General features: G+C 43.9%; 1 protein-coding gene across 1 annotated transcript; it reads left to right on the top strand.

Moving 5' to 3' along the window:
* The first annotated feature begins 3,710 nt into the window (after positions 1–3,710).
* LOC140105581 (uncharacterized) lies at positions 3,711–9,201 on the top strand. Its single transcript, XM_072129564.1, has 3 exons — positions 3,711–3,854; positions 6,273–6,461; positions 8,005–9,201. Exons 1-3 carry the CDS (start codon positions 3,794–3,796, stop codon positions 8,637–8,639), a joined length of 885 nt encoding a protein of 294 aa, XP_071985665.1. The 5' UTR covers positions 3,711–3,793; the 3' UTR covers positions 8,640–9,201.
* Positions 9,202–18,349: the final 9,148 nt, after the last annotated feature.

Raw genomic sequence — 18,349 nt, 5'->3', positions numbered from 1 at the left:
GAGGAGGAGGTGGAGGAGGGGTGGGAGGAGGAGGAGGCATAGTAGGCCTGAAACACCTGGACCGAGGTAGGCCCCGCAATCCTCGGCGTCGGCAGTATATGAGCAGCCCCAGGGTCAGACTCGGTCCCAGCCTCCACCAAGTTAACCCAATGTGCCGTCAGCGATATATAGTGGCCCTGCCCGGCAGCACTCGTCCACGTGTCCGTGGTCAGGTGGACCTTGTCAGAAACGGCGTTGGTCAGGGCACGGATGATGTTGTCTGACACGTGCTGGTGCAGGGCTGGGACGGCACATCGGGAAAAGTAGTGGCGGCTGGGGACCGAATACCGAGGGGCGGCCGCCGCCATGAGGTTGCGAAAGGCCTCGGTCTCTACTAGCCTATAGGGCAGCATCTCCAGGCTAAGCAATCTGGAGATGTGCACATTAAGGGCTTGGGCGTGCGGGTGGGTTGCACTATATTTGCGTTTCCGCTCCAGCGTCTGGGGTATGGAGAGCTGAACGCTGGTGGATGCTGTGGAGGATCGTGGAGGCGACGATGGGGTTTTTGTGGCAGGGTCCTGGGCAGGGGGCTGACTAGCAGCTGACACAGGGGAAGGAGCAGTGGTGTGCACGGCCGGAGGTGAACGGGCTTGTTGCCACTGAGTGGGGTGCTTAGCATTCATATGCCTGCGCATACTGGTGGTAGTTAAGCTAGTAGTGGTGGAACCCCTGCTGAGCCTGGTTTGGCAAATGTTGCACACCACAGTCCGTCGGTCATCCGGTGTTTCCTTAAAGAACCTCCACACTTCTGAAGATCTAGCCCTCGCCGCAAGAGCCCTCACCACGGGAGCTTCACTAGTTGACAGTGGCGCTGATGCACCAGCTCTGGCCCTGCCTCTCCGTCTGGCCCCACCACTGCCTCTTCCAACCTGTTCAGGTCGAGGACTCTCCTCCGTCTCAGAAGCACTGTGTTCACCCGGCCTCTCAACCCAGCTTGGGTCTGTCACCTCATCATCCTCCGATCCCTCAGTCTGCTCCCCCCTCGGACTTCCTGCCCTGACAACAACTTCCCCACTGTCTGACAACCGTGTCTCCTCATCGTCGGACACCTCTTTACACACTTCCACTACGTCAAGAAGGTCATCATCACCCACAGACTGTGACTGGTGGAAAACCTGGGCATCGGAAAATTGCTCAGCAGCAACCGGACAAGTGGTTTGTGACTGTGGGAAGGGTCCAGAAAACAGTTCCTCAGAGTATGCCGGTTCAAATGGCAAATTTTCCTGGGAGGGGGCAGACTGGGGGGGAGGAGGCTGAGGTGCAGGAGCTGGAGGAGTGGGGATTTCGGTGACATGGGTGGACTGCGTGGAAGACTGACTGGTGGTGGACAAATTGCTCGAAGCATTGTCAGCAATCCACGACATCACCTGTTCGCACTGTTCTGGCCTCAACAGTGCTCTACCACGAGTCCCAGTAACTTCAGACATGAACCTAGGGAGTGTAGCTCTGCAGCGTTCCCCTGCTCCCTCATCAGCAGGTGGTGTCTCACCCCGCCCAGGACCACGGCCTCTGACCCCTGCAGTAGTTGGACGCCCACGTCCCCGCCCTCGTCCTCTACCCCTAGCCCTGGGGTTAAACATTTTTAAAATGAGAGTTATAACTTTTTTTTTTTTTTTACTTTTTTTTGTTTTTTTTTGTGTTTTTTTGTGTTTTTTGTTTTTTTTTGTGTTTTTTGTTTTTTTTTGAGTTTTTAGAACCAAACAATCCTATCCTATTGCTATGGCTATTTTCTAGCCAAGTATCAAAGGAAGCACACTACTATGCCAGATGAGATGACACTGAGTTAGTGCCTAATAGAAATCCAACCCCTACTGAATTTTGCCACTTCAGCCTTTGCTATGGATATGTGCGCCACTAAGCGCAGAACACAGCGGTCGCAAGTCTCACTACAAATTGCTCAGAATTGGCAAGTACATGCACTGCAGAAACTACAGCCACCAGCAGATCAACCAGAAATCAAATATATAGAACGCTACTGTAGGCTTCAAGAAGCTATTTGTATTCTCCTATGGCTATTTTCTAGCCAAGTATCAAAGGAAGCACACTACTATGCCAGATGAGATGACACTGAGTTAGTGCCTAATAGAAATCCAACCCCTACTGCATTTTGCCACTTCAGCCTTTGCTATGGATATGTGCGCCACTAAGCGCAGAACACAGCGGTCGCAAGTCTCACTACAAATTGCTCAGAATTGGCAAGTACATGCACTGCAGAAACTACAGCCACCAGCAGATCAACCAGAAATCAAATATATAGAACGCTACTGTAGGCTTCAAGAAGCTATTTGTATTCTCCTATGGCTATTTTCTAGCCAAGTATCAAAGGAAGCACACTACTATGCCAGATGAGATGACACTGAGTTAGTGCCTAATAGAAATCCAACCCCTACTGAATTTTGCCACTTCAGCCTTTGCTATGGATATGTGCGCCACTAAGCGCAGAACACAGCGGTCGCAAGTCTCACTACAAATTGCTCAGAATTGGCAAGTACATGCACTGCAGAAACTAAAGCCACCAGCAGATCAACCAGAAATCAAATATATAGAACGCTACTGTAGGCTTCAAGAAGCTGTTTGTATTCTCCTATGGCTATTTTCTAGCCAAGTATCAAAGGAAGCACACTACTATGCCAGATGAGATGACACTGAGTTATTGCCTAATAGAAATCCAACCCCTACTGAATTTTCCCACTTCGGTCTTTGCTATGGATATGTGTGCCACTAAGAGCTAAACACAACGGTAGCAAGTCCCCCTGCTAATTCCTCACAAAATGGTAAAAGATGCAAATTAAAATAAAAAAAGTATAACGTTATTGTAGCCCTAAGAAGGGCTGTTGGGTTCTTTGAGAATCACTCCTGCCTAACAGTAAGCTAATAGAACACCCTAACGCTTTCCCTGACCAGCAGCAGCTCTCTCCCTAGCGGCATCTAGAGACAGAATGATCCGAGCAGCGCGGCCAGCGGCTAGTCTATCCCAGGGTCACCTGATCTGGCCAGCCAACCACTGCTATCGACGTGTAAGGGTACCACGTCATGCTGGGTGGAGTGCAGAGTCTCCTGGCTTGTGATTGGCTCTGTTTCTGGCCGCCAAAAAGCAAAACGGCGGGAGCTGCCATTTTCTCGAGCGGGCGAAGTATTCGTCCGAGCAACGAGCAGTTTCGAGTACCCTAATGCTCGACCGAGCATCAAGCTCGGACGAGCATGTTCGCTCATCTCTAGTAATAAACCAAATCTCCCTTGGGTCCCTGGGTGTCTCTAACACCCGGAGACCTGGTCCTGCTTCCGCATAGAAGACTGCAGGGGGCAACCTGTGGATGTTGCACAAGAATCTGGAATAAAGCTGTAAATACACCGGATCTTATTGCAGCTGGACCATTTATTTTGCATATTATTTTTTTAACCTGAATTTTGGATTTCTTCGCTCTCCCTACTTGCTCCCCATGCAGGTATAACATACGGTCACTAAGCAGTTCAACTTTCCACTTGATCCTCCACCCATATTTCCATGACTGGACTTGGTCATGCTTTCTTGAAAAAGCCATTGAAGCCTCTATTAGTGCATGAAGATGCTGAAATGATTAGTTGAGAGACCATGTCCTGGAAAGGATATTTCTGTACACACAAGATCCTCCTATAGAAGAATAGGAACAGCTCTGGAAAGGTGGGGCTATACGCCCTCATTTAAAAGATGGTTGCCTCACCCAACTACTACATGATAGAAAGCTGTGGGAAGCTGTGAACAGCGCTGGTGGGAATGAAACTCCTAATTCTTCTCTCTCTGGCGGCTATATGCTGGGCTGGCCATGGTAAAATTGGTAAGCAACTAAAAATGAAAAAAAAAATAACATATACAATCAAGAAAGTTCTAACCGTTGTCTTTATAAGTTACTATTTATGTAACTTATGTTATGTAACTTATGTTGAATTTTCCAATTATAGTTTTCCAACTTGTAAGACCGGATGTGGAAGTTTTACCATCCATTATTTACCTGGATTTGTTTTCTGAGCCTTGTTAGTTGGAGTGATAGTTTAGAATGGATTTGAACTTGTATACAATGTATTGACAGCTATAAACAGTGTACACATAGGATATAGAAGTGTATATACAGCTATTGACAGTGTACACATAAACGTGTTCTTTCTCAAGTTTCTCTTTGAGAACCGTCGAACAAGGTGACTAGTTCTGCAAAAAAAGAATACAGGCAGCTACATACAAGATCGGTTCTGTAGTTTTGTTCTTAAGTTAAATTTGTATGTAAGTCGGAACTGTATACTTTATAATTGTAGCCCCAGCCAAATTTTTTTGGGTCTCTGTGACAATTGGATTTTAAAAATGTTGGATTCTCATAAGAACCAGGATTAACACTCAAGCTTCATTACAGACACCTGTGATAACTGTTATAGCTGATTATTGTAGCCTGGGACTAAAGTACAGTAAATTACCAATATCCAGAGGTCCGTTTGTAACTAGGGGTCGTATGTAAGTCAGGTGTTCTTAAGTAAGGGACAGCCTGTACGTAAAATGACCAGGCTGTTATATCATAAAAAACTTAGAATATGGCCTCTAACCTTAGCAGAAAATTACGAATGATCAAATATCTTGATTTTCAATTTAATTGAAAGAAAAAAAAGAATTTGGGCCTATTTTTCTTTAAAAAAAAAAGGTACATATATTAAAAATGGGTACTTGCGGTTTAGGTCAGTACAGGAAACATAGCGAAATCATATAATTTGTGTACTGTATAATTATTTTCACTGAAGCCAGGAAGAGAAAACCAATCTGTATGGGTCCAGAATCCAAAATGGGTTCAGTGAATAATCTTTGGTGTGAAAAAGACGCCAATGTGAAACCACCCTAAGGGTTATTCATGTGTCAAAGGTTATGGGAAATGGAATTATACAAACATGGATAGATAATACATTAGTACACATATTAAAGAAACTGTTTTCATCTTAAGCCGTTTTCACATTGGTCCGCGATCAGTCTGTGATCAGGGAGGTGAGAAGTGCCGTGCCCCGGACTGATTACTCTGCTACGGACTGATATATAAAGCAAGGAATTCTTGTTTACCCAATATGTAGCAGAGCCGACAAAGTACTGTCAGCTCTGCTGTATATCTACTGCAACAGTACAGTGTCGGCTCTGTCAGCTCTGCTGTATGTCTACTGCAACAGTACCGTGTCGGCTCTGCTGCGTGGGCACTGTCAGCTCTGCTGTATATCTACTGCAACAGTACAGTGTCGGCTCTGCTGCGTCGGCTCTGTCAGCTCTGTTGTATATCTACTGCAACAGTACAGTACAGTGTCGGCTCTGCAGTGTCGGCTCTGTCAGCTTTGCTGTACATCAGAAAAAGAAAAACGGGTTGTCCAGCATCCAGGCAATGAGAGTGGCTTGTGAATTGATTAAAATTCCACTTTTATTGAATATTCTTTAAAATCATAAAGACGTCTAAAACATAATCAAACTGACGCGTTTCGGACTAACATCAGTCCTTAGTCGTATGACTAAGGACTGATGTTAGTCCGAAACGCGTCAGTTTGATTATCTACTGCAACAGCACCGTGTCGGCTCTGTCAGCTCTGCTGTACATCTACTGCAACAGTACAGTATCGGTTCTGCTGTGTCGGCACTGTCAGATCTGCTGTATATCTACTGCAACAGTACAGTGTCGGCTCTGCTGCATATTGGGTAAACAAGAATTCTAGCATCATGTATCAGTCCGCAGCAGAGTGATCAGTCCGGGGCACAGCACTTCTCACGTCCATGATCACAGACAAACAGTTTCTTTAATTCGTGTACAGGCAGTCCCCGGGTTACATACAAGATAGGTTCTGGGGGTTTGTTCTTAAGTTGAATTTGTATGTAAGTTGGAACTGTATATTTTATAATTGTAACTCCAGACAAAAATTTTTTGGTCTCTGTGACAATTAGATTTTAAAACTGTTGGGTTTTCATAAGAACCAGGATTAACACTAAAGCTTCATTACAGACACCTGTGATAACTGTTATAGCTGATTATTGTAGCCCAGGGCAAAAGTACAATAAATTACCAACATCCAGAGGTCTGTCTGTAACTAGGGTTCGTCTGTAAGTCGGGTGTTCTTAAGTAGGGGACCGCCTGTACTAATGTATTATCTATCCATGTTGTATAATTGCAATTCCCACATCCTTTGACAATGTAAGTCTTACATTTACTAGACCTATACTAAACAGGGTTGTTATTCATTTTTAGATCGAAAAGGATTTCTGTTCCCTGGTCAACCTAAGTCAGGGAAAGGTTTGAATACATTTGCCTGGTCTGAATATGGAAGTATTGGCTCACTAAACCTGGAGAAAAGTAACAGGGCTGCGAAGACATCAGAAGACTCCGGCCCTTCTGGTCCTGTGTTGAGTAATCCAAACCGTAGAGATGTGAAGATTGGTAAGAACTTTCTAAATAGAAATTGAATTCGGTTTTGTTTGTTGCTGAATATGTTTCTCTTATAACATTTTTTTGAACATAAAACTAAATTTTCCTTTTCCTGGGAACCTTTTTAGTAGAGTTTTCAGTGGAGGATTGTTAAAAGAATACTACCATCAAAGGTTCATTCATTTGCTGCATAATTTTAAAGACCTTCCTCCTTGTTAACTACTTCCTGTTCTAGTGCTTTCACTTCCTGTCTTTCGGTAAAATAATCTTTTAATGTAACCCAGTGGAGGCATATAAAACATAATACTGCAAATAGAGCAGAGGACAGTGAGGTGGGAATGAAGTGGGGTTAACTCCTAAATATATGGACCTGAGTTGATGTTTGTATTCAAAACACAGGTTTGGCAGCACTTAAGACTCCTCCTACACTTAAAACACGGATGGATACAAAATAGATCTACGCGTTTCGACGCTATCGCGTCTTAGTCACGATCCTATCTTTGTTAACATATGCAAACAAACATTTATACACCAACTTACCCAATGGGTGAAGCTGCCAAGGTAGGGGGGGGGGGTGTAGTCTCCAGAAACGCCAAAGCCCGGTGTTCGGTACATCGCAGGCTTTTTACATAACACTTATCAGTGCACTGATCTTTGGAGGCTTTTTTTTGGTCTCTACTTTAGGCTACTTGCCAGGGGTGCAAGGCCCCATAGTAGACGTCTAAATGGGGCCCACCTACTCCCACAGAAAATATACTTATTTGTATACTCACACATGTATACACTTACACTCATTTATGCACTTATGCACACTCATCTAGCACTGATTTATACATTTATACACTTACACAGATCTGTTCTAGTAGCTGCTGACCACATGAGGGAAATACATGGCAGGAGATAAAAGATCCCTAGTCCTGTCGTTATGTTGTCCCCTTCCTCTCGCCCAACATTTCATGCTGTGTACTGTGGCTAAAGGGTAGATTCCAGGGTGTTCACAGCGCCAATCACTCGGACTACAGATATTTGACTATTGGTTCCTTTATTTGGTGGCTCAGTGATGGGACCCCACAGATCATGAAAACAGGGTTCTGTTGTACCCCCATTGTGCCCCAAAATGAAGAGAGCAGCCATTCATGAATGTGCCAACTGCTCCATTCATCTCTATGGCACTGAGATAACTGAGCGCCGTACTTGGCAATCTGTCAGCACCACAGGTATAAATAGAGCAACCGGCTGCTCTCTTTATCCAGGGGTATGACAGGTGTACAACGGCCCCCCATATATGTGATCCGTGGGGTTCCCAATACAGAGACCCTCACCAATTAGCAAGTTAGCTAACTTGTTTGTAACTGGAGAACCCGTTTAACTAACTCTGTTACTCCATACCTCTCTGTGCTCTTATAGAGAAATATTTAATCTCTAATTTGTATTAATATAGTACTGCAAGAATAAAAAAAGCAGACAAAATGTCCAAGAATTTGTGAAGGAAGCACACAGCTAAGTTTTCAGGTTTTCTTGTAACTTATAAATGTTTTTGTTTAATTGCTTTTAGGGAGAGGATTTCCCGGTTTTGGATTTCATGGTCCTCTCAAACAAGTTCCATCAGATGACATAAAGAATAAGGCACAGCCTTCATTTATTGAGAATCCTACCCCAGAGCTCAAAAAAGAAAAATCTTCCTCCAGTGAGGAAAGCCAGGCTAGTGATGATAAGCCGGGAAAGTCTTCAAGTGCGGAAAGCAGTGAATCTAGTAGTTTGTCATCTAGCGAGGAGACAAATGTACCAAATCCTAACGAAGAAGCCCCCAATAATTCCAATATCAGTGCACCTGCAGATAACCAGACAGATGCCTCCGAGAAAGAAGAACCCGAACCCAGTGTAGAGAATGACAAGTCCAAAGTCTTCGACAAGATAGAAGAGCCACCCATGAAATTAACCTTCATGCCTTTTGTTGCAGCAAAAGGACTTGGCCATCCAAACAGAATAAGAGATGTTGATACTAAACGTCCAGAAGCAGCCAAACGCACTCGTGCTTTAGGACACCGCCCTCTGAGGAGCGTAGATTTCAACATTGGAGATTTTGGTATTAAGCTAAAGAATGAAGGAGGTAGGAACGTCTTAGGACCTCAAGGAGGGATAGAGAAAAAGCAGCAGCAGAAACGTGTGCGAAGACCAGCCAAACAGTAATCAAACCAAATGCATCACTAATATCTTTAGCATAAACGAAAAAAATATATATATATTGCATGAGAACGAATGATTTCTTTTCCTCGAATTACTAGACACAAAGGATTTTTTTTTAAAAAACTTTTCTTTCGCCATTCTTTCCACTCTGATTTCTCATGAACAAAAATCTAATAAATCTTTAGCGTTATTCTTGCAAACTTATTTGACTGCTTTAATTAGGTTGTAGATTTTTGGCACATGGTAAGACATCTGTACTAGAGATGAGCGAGCACTAAAATGCTCGGGTGCTCGTTACTCGAGCCGAACATTTCCAGATGCTCGAGTGCTCGTTTCGAGTAACGAGCCCCATTGAAGTCAATGGGAGACCCGAGCATTTTTCAAAGGGACCATGGTTCAGGAATAAAATGTGTTATTTAATTGAAAAATAATGTCTTCTGATAATTTGCAAACATCTGCGATCTATTCTTCACTGTTCCGCGCGTATATTATCTCCCGACAAGTTAGCAGATGTAAAGAACAGTGAAGAATAGAATAAAAACAGTGAACACAGTGAACACAGTGAACACAGGATCATTTAAGATAAAAACACAGTGCAGAACACAGTGCAGAATAGATTACAGATGTTCGGCACATCTGCTTACTTGTCGGGAGATACGCGCGGAACGGCGCGAACAAAATAGCATGTGAAGAACAATATATATGTGTGTGAAGAACACATTGCAGATGTTTAAATACATCTGCAATGTGTTCTTCACACATATATATTGTTCTTCACATGCTATTTTGTTCGCGCCGTTCCGCGCGTATCTCCCGACAAGTAAGCAGATGTGCCGAACATCTGTAATCTATTCTGCACTGTGTTCTGCACTGTGTTTTTATCTTAAATGATCCTGTGTTCACTGTTTTTATTCTATTCTTCATTGTTCTTCACTGTGTTTTTTTTAATTAAATGCTCGATCTCGAGCAGGGGAAATACTCGTCCGAGCAACGAGCCGTCTCGAGTACCCTAATGCTCGACCGAGCATCAAGCTCGGACGAGCATGTTCGCTCATCTCTAATCTGTACCCATAAAGATCTAAGAATGTACAAAATGTGCTCTTGTATATTTGTGTATTGACCGCTGTTATTTATTGTAAGGGACAAATATACATTAATGCATTAAAGCTATTTTAACCCTAGTAATCTTATGTTACATACGAAGACAATGGACTTTACTAACAGATGCAACTTTGACATTGTGGACTAGTTACTGGAGTTTCAGAAGAATCAAGTCACCTCATTTCATAAAACTGAAATTTAAATATTCACGATTTGCTCATTTTGAGTTTATCTCGGCTGAGTCAAAAGTTTTGACTGGGTTTATTTAATTTTGGTTATCTTTAAAGGAAACCTACCATGAGAGCAGACCACCTGGTAGGCTATTTAATGCTGATGCCGGCACATACTTTAGTTAGGCACGGCAATCTTTAGTTTAGCTAAAAAAAAAAACATTGGGGGTCATTTACTAAGGGCCCGATTCGTGTTTTCCCGACGTGTTACCCAAATATTTCCGTTTTGCGCCGATTTTCCCTGAATTGCCCCGGGATTTTGGCGCACGCGATCGGATTGTGGCGCATCGGCGCTGGCATGCACACAACGGAAATCGGGGCCGTGGCCGACCGATAACCCGACGGATTCGGAAAAACCGCCGCATTTAAAAAAAAAAAAAAGTGTCGCGGGGCTCCCGCTTACCTTCACTAGGAGTAGGCCGGTGAACTTCAGTGCATTCCGGGGAACTTCAGCGCAGCAGCGCCACCTGGTGGACGGCGGAGGAACTGCCTTAATGAATCCCGGCCGGACCCGAATCCACCACAGAGAACGCGCCGCTGGATCGCGAATGGGCCGGGTAAGTAAATCTACCCCATTATCTTACATACACGAGAGCCGTGATGTCACCAAGGTCTCGGCACCTGGAGGACGGGTACAATGAAGGAGGCGGGAATATTTAAAGATCGGAAGCCATCGACATTCCAAAGATGACGTAGGGGGAGCACCGGAGGGCTATTGACATATGCAAGAATTAAAGATCGCCGTGCCTAACTAACGTATGTGCCGGCATCAGCATTAAATAGCCTCCCGGGTGGTCTGCCCGCATGTGAGCAGTGCTAGGTCTCCTTTAAGTATTTATTATGTGTATGACATTTGATGTGCTTGTTCAATGGATACACAGGAAGTTCTCCGGGCGTATCTACCGGTCATCTGGAGTAAATGACCAGAAATAAAGACAAGGAAAATAAGGTTGCTACAGGAATAACTTTCTCCTGGATGGTGAAGAAACCAATATATTCAGGTTACACGTTTGGGCACCAACCAGTGGCCTTCAACAAGAGAGAATAAAATTGTATGCAAACAAAGTGTACATATATACATATATACACTGTATATACACATAAATATAATGTAGGGAAAGTGATATGACCAGATGAGAGATATGTGGTCAAGTATGTCACTGGAAAAATGTAAGAGAAGTAAATTAATAAAATAATGTAGAAGTCTTGCAAGGGTATATAAGGTACAATACTTAAAAAACAAAACACATACATAAGGATTCCACTTATCACTATCATCAATCCAAGAATATTTTGTTGTAGGGAACACTGATGAGAATTATTTGGTCAAATTCTGTTAGCACAGGATACAGCAACAGTCAGTGTCCGGTTATCGTTAATCCCATATAGTAATTCCAAAAATTGTATATTGGTGTATTCTTTACCTAAATCTATCAATCAACAAAGCAACCTAACCCATAATGATATAAGGAATAACCAACCCACTATAAAGCTAGACATCGGTAAAAAGTAATGTATGGATTTGCTACTGCTTCAGACCCTAGCAAGTCTTAGCCTATGTCCAGGGGCGTAACTTGAGGGGGTGCAGAGGTTGCGATCGCACCAGGGCCCGAGAGGTTTAGGGGGCCTTATGGTGTCACTTTCCCATATGAGAAGACTAGTACTATAAACCATACATTACAGTCGGGGGCCCGGCACAGACTTTGCACTGGGGCCCATCAGCTTCTAGTTACGCCACTGCCTGTGTGTGAATATGTGGTTTGTGTGACAAATGGGAGTTGTGAAGATCTGTGTTTCTTTAAGGCTTCTATTCCTCATTGCAGTAAGCTAGAACATTCACAGGCATACGGAAGAAGAGAAAGAAGTGGCACTCACCACCTTGAGGTCTTCTTAGGCATTTACTAGTGCATACTCACAAAACAACATGGTTGGATGCCATTTATTCGAGGGGGAGAGGAGGACAAAAAGTGCAGGACATCACAAAAAACTTACCGTATTTTTCGGAATATATGGCACACTGGATTATAAGGTGCACCATCAATAAATGCCTGGTAAAACGCAGTGGTGTATCTAGGAAAGACGGGGCCCCCTATGAGGCTACTGCATGGGGCCCCCCTTCCCACTTAAAAAAAATCTACATATTAGTATACTCACACATGCGAGTTACAATCACATATAAATACACTAATGTGCATATACACATACATACAGTGCCATATGCAACATACTCACATACAGTGTATACAGACACCATATACACATCACAGATCATGCATCATAGTATATGTTATATACATATTATGCTGGACAATATAGATATAATGGTGTACATCCTTTCTTTACTGTGTCAGGTCAGATGACGGGGCCCCCTGACACTGTGGGCCCCATAGCGGCTGCTATGGCTGCTACCGCTGTAGTTACACCCCTGCTAAAACGTCTAGGTTCATATATAAGGCGCATTGGATTATAAGGCGCTCCTGATTAGAAGGATGAATGACCAGCAGGTGGCAGACCTGTGCACAGTACAAGGCAGCTGTTGTCTGTAAGTACGGTTCATATATAAGGCGCACCTTTAATTTCTGAGAAAATCAAAGGATTTTTTGTGCGCCTTATAATCCGAAAATTACGGTAAACGACGGACGTTTCGCGCTAGGACGCCCTTCCTCTGGTACGTTTGTGTTTGAAGTGAACTGATCTGCGAGACCATCCGCAGCCTGTGGACACGTGCGGTACTTTCTATTGTAAAGAGCGGATTTAAAAAATAAGAAAAAATTATTACTGCTAAAAGAAATAAGCACAATGAAATGAGAACACATGTCACACACAAGTGCAGTCACATGTTGGGGAAGGCAGGACACTATTTGAAGAGATACAGTTCAGTGGCAACTTCATACAAGCCACAAGACAGAGGGCGATGACAACCGGATGATAGGTCTGTAATGGATCATATTGTGCTAAGCTTTCTCACAGGATGACATGGCATCGGACAATAGTCACAAGACTGAAAAGATTGTATTTCCCATAAGAAACTATAGACCATGACCAATATATACTAATATATGCCTGTACTCTGGGGCGTAACTAGGAGAGGCATGGGGCCTCCCATTCCCATAAACAAATATATTTCTATTTGCACACACATGTTATTACAATCATACACATTTATATACTCCTATATACACACACACACACACACACATTTATATACTCACACATAAAGTTCTCATCTGAGCTGCCACCACAGCTGTGTACTGTGCAAAATGTGCACTGTTACATACATATTATACTGTAAAATGTGCAGCATAACATGTATATAGCAGTGCATCTCCCCCATTCTTCAGTGTGGTAGGTTGGATTCAGGGGCCCTCTTACACTGTGGACCCGATAGCAGCTGCTGTATTTACACCCCTGCCTGTACTAATAAACTCTAACCCCTTCCTGACGCGTGCCGTAAGAGTACGGTGAGCGTCGGGTGCCGGTAAATGGAGAGGGTTCATGGGCTGAGCCCTCTCCAATATGCAGCAAAGACTTACCGGTAACACCCGCGATCGGTGCTTGCCTCAAAAAGATGGGGGCGCTTGGTGACGATTGGCCCCTCCCTGTGACGTCACCGGGGAGCACCATGACAGCCTTTAAAACGAGAGGGTGTCTCATTTTAACCACCCATTCACTACAATGTGCGAAAAATTATAATAAAAACACCCTAAAAATTCAAATCACCCCCTTTCCCTAGAACTTTATATAAACAGTAAAAATCATAAACATAATTAGGTACAGAGGTTTTAATTTTTGTATGAAAACATAAAACCTGTACAAATTTGGTATCCACGTGATCGTACCTACCCAAAGAATGAAGTAGACCTGTCATGTGGGGCGCACATTGAAAGCCGTAAAATACAAGCCCACAAGAAAACGTCGCAAATGCAAGGAATATTTAATACCATCACTATAAGGCTACATTCACACTAACGTATGGGGGACGTATATACGGCCGATATACGTCCCCCATACACTTCTATGGGCGCACGGCACCCTACGGGACCTGTCCTATCTTTTCCCGTAATACGGCGCCGTGCGCCATAGGTTGCTATGGAGAGGGGCGGGGGTGAGCTGCGCTCACCTCCTCCTCTCCCCGTACACTGCCGTTGCCCGCTACGGTACGGTACGGGCGGGCAACGGCAGTGTGAATATAGCCTAAAAGGAATGTAAACCAAGAAAACTGACATACTGGTGTGTGCTTCCTCTGGCAGGATTTGCTCTACTGTTGGTTTCTTATTCCACGTTTTTTTTACAAAAAAAAAAGCTTTTAAAATTATGCATATGAGCCTGAGGGGTTCTGGGCTCCTTAGCTGTTAATGGAGCTCCTGAAGTTCATTTGCATAATTTTTAAAAACAAGGGCATATAAAACTAAAATAAGAGCAGAACCTGCTAGAGGGGGCACACACCAGTATGTCAGTGTGCTTGGTTTACAATCCTTCATCCTGGTGGGTGGGTGGGGGGGGGACTGCTCCTTTCCAGCCCCTCCCAGTGGACGAGCGCCTAGTAACACAGCAGATGCTAATGAAAGGTACAATATAACATCTTTTTTTCCTGTAAAACCAGCGGTAATTTAACGCAAAACACCGGCGGCTCGTTCCCGATCGCAGGTGTTTCCATAGAAACAGTGGGCGCCGGTTTACAGACAAAGCCGGTGGGCGCGGCTTTGTCTGCATTTGTTTTTACAAACGCAGACAAAGCACTACGTGTAGCACCAGCCTCAGGGTGAAGACACACGTGGCGTCTTTAGGCCGTTTTTAGTTAGTGCGTTTTCCAATCATAAAAAACGCATCTGTTTTTTAAAAATGCATGCGTATCCGTTTTTAATTGCGCAAATTTGGAAAACGGACAAAAACGCATGAGTTTTCAAAAAACTGATGCGTTTAACGATCTGAAAACGCACTAACTAAAAACGGCCTAAAAACGCCACATGTGTCTTCACCCTAAGGGTGATGGCAGACGTGCAGTTCTGTGTTCTGTCTTTGTTTGCAAATGCAGACAAAGCCGTACCCACCGGGGTAGGCCGCGGCCTGATCGCATCGGTGTTTCGGGAACGAGCTGCCGGTGTTTTGCATTAAATTAACGCAAAACACTGGCGGTTCATTCCCGATCGCAGGCGTTACCATAGAAACTCTTATGCAATTGCGTCACCCCGCCGGGTGAAGACACATGTGGCGTTTTTAGTTGGTGCGTTTTCAGATCGGGAAAAACGCATACGTTTGAGCAGTTTGAAGATAATGTGTTTTCAGATCGTAAAACGCATCCTTTTTTAAAAACGCATGTGTTTTTGACAGGTTTGACCAATTATCTTAATTCAAACTGCTCAAAAACGTATGCATTTTTCCCGATCTGAAAACGCACCAACTAAAAACGGCCAAAAAACGCCACGTGTGTTTTCACCCTTAGGGTGATGGCACACACGGCGCTTTGAACGCGTTTTTTGGGCCGTTTTTAAACAGTCCGTTAGACCAGTTTCAATTACGATAATTGGTCAAACCTGTCAAAAACTGATGCGTTTCAAACAACACATGCGTTTGAGGGACTGCTTAAAACTAGCTAAACACACATTCAAAACGCCACGTGTGCCATCACCCTAAGGCCGGCGCCACACGTAGCGCTTGCAAACGCAGACAAAGTCGCGCCTCGGCCCGATCGCATTGGCGTTTATAAGGAAACGCCTGCGATCAGGAACGAGCCGCCGGTGTTTTGCATTGCGCAAATTTGGAAAACCGGACAAAAACGCATGTTTTCAAAAAACGGATGCGTTTTTTACAATCTGTTTTTTACAATAGTAAAATTGGCCCAAAAACGGCCTAAAAACGCCACGTGTGTCTTCACCCCAAGGGTGATGTCAGACGTGGCGCTTTGTCTGCGCTTGCAAACGCAGACAAATCTGTGCCCACCGGGGCAGGTCGCTGCCAGATCGCTTCGGCGTTTATGGAAACGCCTGCAATCAGGAACGAGCCGCCAGTGTTTTGCATTAAATTAACACCGGCGGCTCATTCCCGATCGCAGGCGTTTCCATAGAAACGCCGATGCGATTGGGCCGCGGCCCGCCCCAAATTTGTCTGCGTTTGCAAGCGCAGACAAAGCGCTACCTCTGACATCACCCTTAGCAGCAGCACCCATGATGTAATTGTTATAGCTTTGTGGTTGGTGCACACAACCAGTTTTCTTCATGAGTAGTGTTAGAAACAAAAGCTGCACTGTGATTGGTTGCTTTAGCAAATAGGACATTTTCATGAATCTCCTATTAAAGCCTGAAAGCGCTTAGGTTTATGCCATTGTATGCCCCTGGCCAAAAGGTTTTCTCCTGCATGCAATCAATATCAAATCTCAAGATATATTCTTTGATGCCACCTGGTGGTTAATAGTGAAACTAACCTACATAAAGCAGCATATAAACAGATGATACAAAAGCAAGATAGTAGATTGTCCAGAAATCACCACTTTCAAGTGGTTTCAGGGTCAAAATTCTAAAAATCTTCTTTCCCAATCACCAAAGCTACCAGGCCAGTCAATCCAAGTCTACACTGGGACATTGGGAGTTTCAGAAAACTTTCAAACCAGTTTCCCACGTGCCATTTTCTTTGCGTTTTTTAAACTCATCCAAAACCCAAGTGGGAGGGGTTCTGCACAAGACGCATATACTTTTTCCAATGAAACGCATGCAGGACCTTGTATTCCATATGGTAAAAAGCATTATAGAGTGATGGAGGTGGGAAACAGTGATAAAGTCAGTCTGTCCCACCTCTTCATGGCCTCTGCTTTGACCGACATTATCCTTGCTCAGATGTAAGGGACTGGTGCAGATCATTGGGTGTGCTTGCACCATATATCCTGGCACACGTGATACAAGGTGCAATTTTATCCATCACTATAAAAATCAGCAATTAGAGTGATGCCACACATGGCATTTTTAACGCATTTTTTGTCTGTCAAAATGCATGAGTTTTTGACCAGTTTGAATTAAGATAATTTGTCGAACCTGTGAAAAACGGATGAATTTTCAAAAACCAACTGCTTAAAAACGGGCCAAAAATGCGTTCCAAAACGCCACATGTGGCATCACCCTTACAGTGCACCTTGCATCAGAGAAGCTGGCTGAAAGAAAATCTCCATCCCCGATCACAGATTGAATTCTCATCGAGTTTCACAAACCACATTTCAAAATGGAAACGGCACGTGTGTGAACGCAGCCAGAATCTTTCCCCCCACCGATCGACCTATCAATCTGCACAACTCCTCCTGTTCTGAAACACACCGACTACAAATTATTCTGCATGTTCATGTCAACATGAACTATATGGAAGAAAACCCACTATAGAAACTTGTATGAAACACTTTAATACAAATAAAAATACAAACAAGTTTAAAGAAATGGGTGGCGGTCAAATCCGGACCCGTTCTCGACGCGACGTCTATGAGTGCCGCTTGGTACAGATAGACATCAGCATGTAAAGTATAGGAAAGTGGTTTATGCTGGATCCCTCCGTAGTGAGGAGACATCTTCCAGCTGCAGGTCCTATGGTTTCTTGAGCAGTTCTTTATCCCACGTGGACAGTAATTTGCTCAGTTTCCCAGAATGACTGAAGTCTATGAAATGTTGGATATGGCCGAGGAGGACTTTACCTTCTTCCATTCTTCTGGAGATTAACCACACAAGGTCCATGGCGGCAGACAGATGCTTATTGTCCATTTTGGCATCTTTGACTACAGAGACAATCTTATTAAGCACTAAAGTAAAAGCTCGATGGGTCTCAAAATCCATCAGTTCTGCTGCTGCTTCTCCGGTCCGGAGAATGGCTTCCAAGAGTTCTGGATTGTGTTGGGAAGGATCTGGGGAAACAAAGACAATGGGGGAGATTAAACTGTTCTAGTTGCCCATGGTAACCAATCAGAACTCAGCTTTCATTTTATAAACAGCTGTGGGAAAATGAAAGATGAGCTCTGATTGATTGCCATTGGCAACAAGAACAGTTCTGCTCTCAAACACTTCTAATACATCTCCCCCAATATAGCTGTTACAATACTGAAGTCCCAAAATATTTCAGTTTTTTTCATAGTATAATCTCCCAGTGAACAGCAACTACTGAAAAAGATAGTCAAATCTAACAGAGCTCATCCTATGGGACCACAAAAAATGGAAACCCTGACTTCTACCTTGCTTTGCAAGGGTGATGCCACACATGGCGTTTTGAAAACAGACCAAAAACAGGTTCAAAACGCCACGTGTGGCATCGACCTAGATGTAGGGCAAGGTTTGCTGGCAATACAGGCAGTCCCCAGGTTATGTACAAGATAGAGTCCATAGGTTTGTTCTTAAGTTAAATCTGTATGCAAGT

Source organism: Engystomops pustulosus, chromosome 11 (genome assembly GCF_040894005.1).
Source record: "Engystomops pustulosus chromosome 11, aEngPut4.maternal, whole genome shotgun sequence".
Lineage (NCBI taxonomy): Eukaryota > Metazoa > Chordata > Amphibia > Anura > Leptodactylidae > Engystomops > Engystomops pustulosus.
This window is presented reverse-complemented; position numbering and strand designations above follow the sequence as displayed.

What these genes read in the sequence shown, in the direction of transcription:
- LOC140105581 (XM_072129564.1), top strand. Translation starts at nt 3,794, where the DNA reads ATGAAACTCCTAATTCTTCTCTCTCTGGCGGCTATATGCTGGGCTGGC. An exon ending in GGCTGGCCATGGTAAAATTG is followed by an intron (nt 3,855 to 6,272) that starts GTAAGCAACTAA and finishes ATTCATTTTTAG; the next exon opens with ATCGAAAAGGATTTCTGTTC. An exon ending in CCGTAGAGATGTGAAGATTG is followed by an intron (nt 6,462 to 8,004) that starts GTAAGAACTTTC and finishes AATTGCTTTTAG; the next exon opens with GGAGAGGATTTCCCGGTTTT.